Raw genomic sequence first — 10,170 nt, forward strand, 5'->3', positions numbered from 1 at the left:
GTCTTAAAGACAATATGCATTACATCATTTAAATATCACAAACAACCCTGAGAGATAGGCAGGTATTAATGGTCTCATGTGAAAAAAAAAAAACAAAAAACAAAAAACAAAAAACAAGTAAACCAAGGTTCAGAGAAGTAAAGTTACTTTCTTCCCAAGGCCACAGAGCTATTAAGTGGTAGAGCCAAGATTCCAGCCCAGCAATCTGAGGAAGCTTTCTAAGGAATGGGGTTTATTTCGTAAGCAGTTTTTTTTTCCTTCCAGTACAATTTCCTTCTAAAATCTTCACAGGACAAGTGTCAAGTTAGCTAATCACGGTTATTATAAGCAATTGGTATAAAATCCGAGAGAAATTTGAGCTGTCCAAGCCATTAATTACAACTTCTCTGATTTTTTACTTCCCCTTGGGATTGATCCCACCTTTGTCATCAAAGGTAAGTAAGTCACTCCCTTAATTAAACAAAAACAAAGCCAACTTGTATCTATTCCTAAAATCACTTCTCTGCCCATGCCTCAGGGTTTTTGCGTCTTTAGTTAGTTTTACATTTAATTAAGATGATCTATTCCTTTATAGGCACATTTTTTTCTCCACAAAGTGGATCATTCGTCCAGCATGCATCCTTTTTAGAACAAAGAAAAGTTGACTAATTATATCAGTGAACAACCGTCACCAAAGTGACTGAACATATAATATACGACTTTGGAATCTACAGCCTGAGCTATTCCACAGTGAAGAGGCAAGGTACCTAATGGCAAGAGCACAGTATGCAGTCAGACAGATCAGGGTTGGAATTTTAATTGTGCTGTTTATCTGTTATGTAATCATGGAGCCTCAGTTTCCTCATAGGTAAAAGAAGGTAAAACTACCGACTACTCCTGGTCCTTGTGAGGATTAAAAAGGATCAGGTATGTGAAAGCACCCACCAAATGCTAGACCCAGTGGAGACCCTTTATCAGTATTCCCTGTCACAGAGTGGCCATCGCCTCCTAGCTTACCATGCATCTTATTGCTCTCCCGAAAGGCTTCATCTTCTTTGTTCACTGAGGCGGGATCTGAGCAGTAAGTGGCAATGTTCTCATTGATATGCCAACTAAGATTCTCATCTACCACACTGAAGAGCAGGAAGAAATAATTGTCCACGTCTTGCCGCCGAGGAGGGGAGTTACTATCCAAGGTTCCTAGTGCAAGTAAGAAAGGTGTTCTTGAGAACCTCCTATCCTTAAAAAGACTACGCTGCAAGGGTTACTCATAAAAAAGAAATAGGAAGAGGGGAGCTTAAGAGTCTGTCAGCAACAGAAAAGCAAATGGAGCCTTCTGCTACTAATGTATATCTCCAAAATCTCTGTATAAAACCATCAATTCAGTTGAGCCTAGGACTTGAAGTTGGGGCACATAGGATCTAAAATAATTCCCTCCCATCATCCTTACCTATGTATTCAACCCAGGGCCTTAAGCTGATCACACTTTTACAACACCAAGGTTTTCAGTTCTGACTATATCTTAAACATACCTTATTTCCAATCAAGTCCGCAATCCTTCCCAAATACTGATAGCTATACTTTCAGTCCTATTCACACTTAAACTTTTCCCACATACCTTACTGTGAAATTAGAAAGAAAATAAAGTAGAGTTTTTTATGGTTTTTGTTTGTTTTGTTTTGTTTTGTTTTTAGAATAGAAAGGATAATAAAATAGAAAACATAGTGGAACAGGAGGTTGGCAGGGTTTATCCCTGCTAATAAACAAAGATACTATTTTAACGCTACTCAGGCTGCTGATCAATATGTAAGTGGTTCAACTATATCACTGGTTCCCATAGATATCCTAAATTTTATCTCATACTTCATCCTTGGGATCTGTACCTCTTTTACAGGTGATAAGGGGTCCAATGAGGCCAGTTGCAATGTCTCGTGGAGCATCTACATGAGAATGGTAGATCCAAGTGAGACACGCTGGGTCAGCCACAGTGGGTGCATGGCCTTCTGGAATGGTCCAGTTGTACATGTGGCTGCCTCCCGGGGGAACAGAGTCATCAGCTTTCAGTTGACCAGAGGATCCATCAGGGTACAGGGAGCCTAGAAAATAATATTGCACATGCCCAGTCCTAGGGTGAGTGAGAGGGAGCCTGGAAGATATAGAAGCCAAGAGAAGGCTGACATATGCAACACCTAGGTCCAGTCTTATGGAAAATAAAGTTCTAAGGTCCAGCACAGTGTTCCTAAGAACATGAGGAGGGCAAAGATTCAAGTAATATGTAGCCAAAGAACTCCAAACCTCACATCAACAATGAATGGAGAGGTAGCAGCAATTGGGGAAGGAGCTGTAGCCAATGAAAACTGCTCCACAGCCTGATCTAGTAGTGCCCTGATGCAAAGTTAATGTTGTGAAGGCAAGAGAGAAGACAGAATTCCCTACCTTTAAGTATTTACTTTAGAAAACAGAAAGCAGACAATTACGAAATTTCAGTTTAAAGGCAATTTAATGAACAGTTGGTCCACTTCCTCATTTTATGGAAGATAAAACTGAAGGAAAGTAATTTGCCAATGGTCATATAGAGAGTTAGTAGTCAAGTCAGGACCTTCTGACTTCCTTCTCTATTGTGTTACTGTTGTCTTAGATTATAAGCCATTGCAGTCACTGTTGTGTTAGATTATAAGCCATTGCAGTCACTGTTGTGTTAGATTATAAGTCATTGCAGATAGTGAGAAATACAAAATGAGTAAACTTAACTGCCTCTTAAGAAGAAAATGGACCTTTTTGGAAGACTATGACACTAGAATAAAGTTCCCTTATATTATTCAGAGTACACTCTTCTCTTTTCAAAGCAGTCAAATATTTTATGAAAATGCCATTCAAGTATTTCTTTGTGATAAAAGGCAGATTTAAAAACTTTTAAAAATATTTCAAATATAGTAGATATTCAATATTATATTAATTTCAGGTGTACAACATAGTGGTTAGACATTTACATAACTTATGAAGTGATGTCCCTGATAAGTCTAATACCCACCTGATACCCACCTGACACCATACATAGTTATTAAAATATTGATTATATTCCCTTTACTGCACTTTACATCCCTGTGACTATTTTATAACTACTAATTTATACTGCTTAATCCCTTTGCCTTTTTCACCCAGCTTCCCAACTTCCCTCCCATCTGGCAACCATCAACTTGTTTTATCCACCATAAAACAAACAAAACAGAAACAAACTCATAGATAAAAAGCAGTTTGAATCTCTCTACCTTCCTAATGAAGAATCTGAGGCCCAGAGAGAGGCAGCGACTAGTTCAAAGTCACACAGTATATGAATAGCAGAAGTGATAACAGTACCCAGCCATGTTTTCTCTGAGAGAAGAGTCCCTGTTACCTCATATGAATAATGAAGAAAAAACTGTCCTTGTTCCCAGCTTCTCTCAAATGACAGTAAAGGAAAAGTAATATTTGTTGTGGGCAGAAGATAGAAAGGATGGGCTGATTTACCTTCTGAGTCCTTCTCATAGAAAACACCGTGGGGGTGGATGGTATAAGGACGAGTGGCAAAATTCTTCAGGTGGATAAGGATGACATCTCCCACCTCAGCCTGCAACACTGGCCCCAGGAAGCCCAACCAGGCAGGCTGAGCCATTTCATGCATGTATGAACCATCCCTGTATTCTCTGTAGATGGTCTTCTTGTAGCTGCTCCCTATCCGGTTCTTGCCAGACTTTAAGAAGCTGGAAGCTACTCTGGGAAGGAAGGAAGGAAAGAAAGAGTCACAATTTTGCTATAATCTTCAAACCTCTGGAGAGTTATTTTCCAGAAGAGGCTGACCAAAAAGTGTTCATCTTTGTTTAGGGTAAAACAAGAGGAGATGTGACTCTACTAATCAAAATATTAAAGCTTTAAGTTAGAGTCTATTGTTAGACGATGGGAAGTATCAAGTTAAAGCATATGAAATTGTTGATATTTGACCACTTTTAACCTACAAAAAAAGGCAATTTCAAGTGGTTCAACCTAATATACAGTAATAGGGAAACAGCCAACTATGGACTGACACTTTAAGTGATCAATTCCCTACCCATATGGCCTGACTTAGCATCGTCCTAATATATATGGGAGGTTTTATAGCATCATGGTTAAGTTCTCAAGCTCTGGACCCAGAATGGTTCAGTCACATGCTGATGCCACTTCCAAATCTGTGAGACTTTGAGCAAGTTATTTAAATACTCTGTGCACAATTTCCCAATTTGTAAAATGGAAACAAACACAGTACCAAACCTGGACAGTTGTTACTGGTGACTAAAATAATTAAAATACATTAAGAGCTTAGGACAGTGCTTGGAAAATAGTAAAAGCTTAATAAATGCTGCTACTTTGAAATGTTGGAGGCGGGGATTTTGAAGTTATCCCTTAAGGACACTTTTTAAGACAGAGACTTTCGTGATTCCTAAACTACATTGTCAAAAAAACGACGGCTGTTTTTCTTACTCTAATTCTTCCTAGAGAGCTCTGAGATGTTACAGTCAACTTTGGAAAACTCCGAGGCTTTGGAAAAACAAAGTGGTTCATGATCACAAAAATTCTTTAATTAATTCATTTTTAACAGGTATTTGTGGAACGTCTGTAAGATCAAGAAGAGTTAATCCTGTGGGATCTGTGAGTGGCAAAATCATGAGAAGAGTACCAATTTTTTATCCGCATTACCCAGGTTCAAATCCTACCTCTTCCATTTTACTAGCTGTGAGACTTGAGCAAGTTACTTGATCTCTCTGACCCTCAGTTTTTTCATCTAAAAGATGAGGATATTCAGACTCAATCTCTAGAGCTTTTGTAAGAATTATGTGAGACAAAATGTGCAAATTTCTAGTATAGTGCCTGTCACAGTGTTACATAACTGATAGTTTTTACTGTTATTTCTTTGATTCTACGATTTACCTTAATTTTTTCACATTTTCACATATCTGCAATTAGTAGTTCTACTGAACTATGGGAGCATAGTTTCACCACATATATCTTATAAACACTGTATATATTTCATGTTTCTTTTTTAAAAAACTAAACAGCTATTACTAAGACAGTATTTTGGATATAATCTTAGCATCAAGAGAGCATGAAATTACCATTAGGACCCTAAAAATACTGAGGTGCCTCAGTGTGGAAAAGCAGACTCCATATGGAACATTGCCTCTTGAGTCAACTAGCACTATTCCCAGCAAACATGCCACTGGGTGTATGATCCAGAGAGATCAGGAACTGGCTGCTACCACACCCTGGGAAAAGGTCTTCAAGAGGCTACCTTTTGACCTCAAGGGTGACCCCTACCCAACTCCACCTCTAATTCCACAAGAGATTAAACCTACGTGTCACTGTCCAGAGGCTGGTTTGTGATGACATTCCTTCCCTTGGGAGCATAGTTCCATTGCACGTCTCGGATACCCAGGTAGTAGACTCGAGTGGCCCCATAAGTCAGTCGGGGCCACAAGGGTTGCATGAACAGCAGAGCCCAGAGGAGATGGCCCGGCTCCATGGCCCACATTACGCTGGGAAACAGGCAAATGAATAGCTGCTGGCATGGAAGAAAGAGAACAAAGGGGCTTTGTTCTTTTGCATATGTCTGGAAAATTAAAGAGTCAAGAGCCAAACCAAGTGACTGAGAAAGCAAAAACCAATTAGCCTAGAATCTCTGCCTTACTTGATTTTTTTTTTTCAGTTAAACAAATATTCAATGATCTCTACACATTGGACTTTGGAGGGCAAAGTTAAAAAATCACATGTACTGATAATTATGTATCACTTCCTTCAGAAGAGAAATATGAATACCGTTTCTTCAGCAGTGTGGAAGAAAGAACGTACTCTGGCTCAAGAAACAGGATAAAAGTACAAGAAGCCTGATTGGGCTACTGACTCACTCAGTACTTGAATCAAGTCACTAATTCTCCTTGTGCCTCTGTTTTCATTGTCACCACTTTCCATCCTTGATTGTGTTTAAAAAAAAGAGAGAGAATTTACCAAAAGACATTTACTAGAATATTCATAGACCCAAAATGAAAACAGACAAAATGTTCATGAACATTAGAATGGGTGAGTAAATTGTATTTTATTCATACAATGGAATTTTATATAACAATGATAATGAACAAACTACAACTACACATGAAATTATAGATCTCTCATGAATGTAATGTTGCAGAAAAATCAGACACAAAAGAGTACATACTCTGCAGTTTCATTTATGTACACTAAAAATCAGGCAAAACTAAACCATGCTATTAGAAGCCAAGATAGTGTTCACCCTTGAGGTAGGGATTAGTGACTGGGAAAGGAAGAGGAGGAACACCTCTAGATAACTTTCTGTTTCTTGATCTACATACTGGTTACATGTGTGTGTTCAATTTGTGAAAATACATTGAGCTGTGAACTTATCATTTGTGCACTTTTCTGCATGTGTTATACTTCCAAAAAGTGAAAAATGAAATAAGACAAAAGAAAATATATGAGGGAAATATTAACTTCTCAGAAGAAATGTTCTCTGCTGTTTCTCTGCTATGCACAAATCAATTTTTTGGGTCTAATCTTGAGTCAGAGTCAGAACTAAGCTGCTAGCCCCACACTCCAGTATATCAGCTAGGAAGTTAGACTTCTTGGGGCTGAGATGAAGTACTCAGTCATGCAATACACATCTGCAGTCAAACTTAGAAACATAGACAGCATAACGTAAACATCCCTATATTTACACTTGTGTACACATAGACACATGTAGTCTTATCTAAAAGCAGAGATGCACACACTTTCATCCACATTTAGAACCACGCTGTCACACAAAGCCTTTGTCACTTTCATGATAACACAACAATAATAAATCAATATTTATTGTGTGTGCATGGCACAGCAGACACTTTTAAATGTCTTACATAGATTAAATGATTTAATCTTCAGAACCACATTATGAAGCAGATGCCATTATTCTCCCCACATTACAGAAGGAAAAACTGCAGGACAGAAACATAAAGTAATTTTCCCAAAGTTACCTAGTTAACAATCAGTAGAGTTGGACTGTGAGCCCAGGAATTATGGCTCCAGTGTCTACTTTCTTAATCACCATGCTATACTACTTTCCACAAAACATACTTGCATACTCACATGAATATACACAGAGAGCATGTATATGTCCATAACTATAAAAATACCTGCGAAAACCCTATACACTCTGAAATATACAATCACATGTAGTTGTGATCACTTCTAGAAATAGACACATATACTCGTTTAGGCAAAGATATACCTAATCAGTCACTCATAATGCTGATAATAATCATGGTAGCTACCGTTCATTGAGACATCCTATATACTAAACATTGTGTTCATTGGTTTATATAAATTATTTCACTATATACTCATCCTAAACACATGAGATAGAGATGATTAATCAAGAATAGAAAATCAAAGATATGCACAGACTCACATACGGTTAGGAAATCCCCAGATATTTACCTTGGTTAAGCCTAGGTATTTACCTTGATTAATAAACAGATCTATAAACTTCTCTACAAAACCTCAGGCCCCTCTACACATACAGCAGTAGTGTAAGTGTTAATCCCCAGTGTCCATATGGCATTTGGCAGGAAGCCCTTGATATAGGGAGCACCTGTACTTGGGTTCTTCTTTCCAAATCCTGGATTCTCCACTGACAAGTTGTGTAGCTTGGGGTAGTACTTAATTACGCTGAACCTGTTTTCTTATCTATAAAGTATGCATAATAATACCAGTTTGGGAGAAATAAATTAGAAAACTTACATGAAAAGGACCCAGTACAATTAATGTTTAGAACATAACAGACAGTAACTGCTGGTGTCCTTCCTCTTTCTTCTTCCTCCTGGCTACAATTTATTTTAATTTATCCTCACTATTTCCCACACATCATATATTCTGTATTTCTACTCTAAGGGCTAACTTAAATCCGAACTGCCCTAGAAGGTCTCCTCTAAACTCTCCATACTACTGTCTTCTGAAGGACTACTTACTCTCTATAGCACCCAATTGCATTAAGTCAGACTTTGTATTATTGTTAACTTTCTGTTTTATGAGTTGCCTCATGAACTGTCTTTATTTTCCAGATTGGACTATAAACGTCTTGAGGGTGGATGTCATGCCTTAGAAGTCTTTGTGCATCTATTGCCAGACATGGTGATGGGGCCCTGTAGATGTACTATAAACAGCTACTGCTAAAGTGACATGAAATGACATACATTTTCCCATCAGTTAACTCTAGTTCAGTTTGCCACTGGTTCACAGAGTGGCTTTGGAAAAGTTACTTTAGTAAGCCTCAGTTTCTCCATATATAAACGAATAGAGCTGGGCTACATAGTTTTTACCTTTTGGGGGTCATGAAGGTTTGAGAATATAATAAAATGCAAAAATGTGGAACTACAAACAATGTTTTATATAAAAAGCTCTCAAAAAGTCTTTCTAGTTCTCATATTTTGTCAATACAGTCACTGATGAAACACAGGTGCATTCATATACACTTACATATAGTACCACATATGGTCAAACAAATAACCATGGTTTGGAACCTTCAACAGGGAGGGAGTGTCCTGGGTTTAATGCAACTCTGAATACAACATGGACCTTCTTCAAGCTTCCTTCTCAGAGAAGTGCCAGCAAGACTGTTGTGCCTTAAACTCACTTACCTAGGAAGAAAACTGTCCCAGGTAAGAGTTTCATGATTGGAGAAGCACATAATAAAGTTGGAAATATTCCAAGAAGGGACAAGTACAAACCTTCAGCATACAATGAAGAAACATTCAAAAGTGGTGACTAATGACCAAAAGAGCTAGAAAATAGAGCCTGGGGAAAAAGTACTATCTAGTGTTTGCCTAAGCACTTTCCACTTTACAATATTTTCTTTTTGTGTGTGTGTGTATCTGCCATGTTATTTAATTCTGAAACTCTTGTGAGATAAGGATTGTCTTCCCCATTTTGCATCTAGGGCACAAGCTTTGGAATCAGACTACCTAAACAAATTCTGACTCCACTTTTCCTGTGTGACTTGATAATCTGCTTCACTTCTCTAGCCATAGTATTTTCATCTTTGAAATGGAATTAATACTATTAGCTACATCTCAGAGTAGTGTGAGGATTAAATAATTTAAGATCTATAAGTGCATAGAACACAAATAGTTGCTCAAGTACACAAATAAGTGATCTAAAAGTATTAGTGGCTATTATTATTACAGATGAGGAAATAGGTTTAGAAATGAAACTTGCCAGGACTCCAAAGAGTCAATATTTTATGAATAGCCACAACGCATACACACTCTTAAGTTCCTATATACAGTAACACATACTAAGCAAAGAGGCAGATGTATATGTCTGAGATTAGTCTCTTTGGAAGCAAGATGGTATAATGAAAGGAACCAGAACTTTTGAGTCAGATAAACTCAAAACTTAAGTTTGAGTTTTCAGTTCTGTTTGAAAGAGATAGCATCGGGGACTTAGTAGACACCTGATAAGTATTAGTTTTCTTTCTTTCTAATCGCTGGCTTCCTTTTTTCCTCCCAAAGCTCCATTTGTTGTTGCTATTATCATTGCCATTGTTGCTGGTGTTGTTCCTGTTGTTGTTTTTAATTTGGTTTTATCATAAACTATTAAAACAGAAGAAAGGGAAAACCCATAAAAGTCTTTTAGATTCACTTGGATATTTCATGGTAAAATTGAAAAACTTCAGATTCTAGAAAAATAGGCTCTAGTTCTAGATTCATCATTTATTAGTTGTATGACATTGGGCAAGTCACCCGATTTCCTAAGCCTCACTTTCCTCATCTTGTAAAAGAAGATAATCTCTGCTTTGGGCTCTTCATTAGTTTGCTATGAAGATCAAATGAGATGAATTATGTGAAAGCCCTATGTAAACTTTTCACTTGGGCAGGGTTATTTTCTCTCAGCTGAGCCCACAGGAGGGAGTCTTAGAGAAAGGCCAGACTGAGGAGGAAAAATAAAAGGGAAAGTTAAAAGGACAAATGAAATAAGTAAGGTGAGCCAGAATCCTGAGAGAAAGTAAAAAAAAAAAAAAAGGGCAGAAGGAACAGGTGCTCAAAAGGAGAAGAGAGAGAGAAAGAGAGAGAGAGAGAGAGAGAGAGAGAGAGAGAGAGAGAGAGAGAGAGAGAGAGAGGGGGCGAAGAGAGG

At 37.8% G+C, this 10,170-nt stretch overlaps 1 protein-coding gene across 4 annotated transcripts in view; it reads right to left on the bottom strand.

Annotated features, from left to right (window-relative positions):
* HEPH (hephaestin) overlaps positions 1-10,170 on the bottom strand; it is a 74,163-nt gene that overhangs the window by 60,242 nt on the left and 3,751 nt on the right. For 2 of the 4 annotated variants that reach the window (XM_006910681.2, XM_015588421.1), the window contains exons 2-5: positions 5,346-5,525; positions 3,487-3,731; positions 1,863-2,075; positions 997-1,179 (exon numbers count right to left, since the gene is read on the bottom strand). In XM_006910681.2, the coding sequence (XP_006910743.2) occupies positions 997-1,179; positions 1,863-2,075; positions 3,487-3,731; positions 5,346-5,525 (821 nt within the window). Of the gene's footprint in view, positions 1-996; positions 1,180-1,862; positions 2,076-3,486; positions 3,732-5,345; positions 5,526-10,170 lie in introns of those variants that run through there. The other 2 variants (XM_015588419.1, XM_015588420.1) reach the window with 2 other exon arrangements.

Source organism: Pteropus alecto, unplaced genomic scaffold (genome assembly GCF_000325575.1).
Source record: "Pteropus alecto unplaced genomic scaffold, ASM32557v1 scaffold344, whole genome shotgun sequence".
Classification (NCBI taxonomy): Eukaryota; Metazoa; Chordata; class Mammalia; order Chiroptera; family Pteropodidae; genus Pteropus; species Pteropus alecto.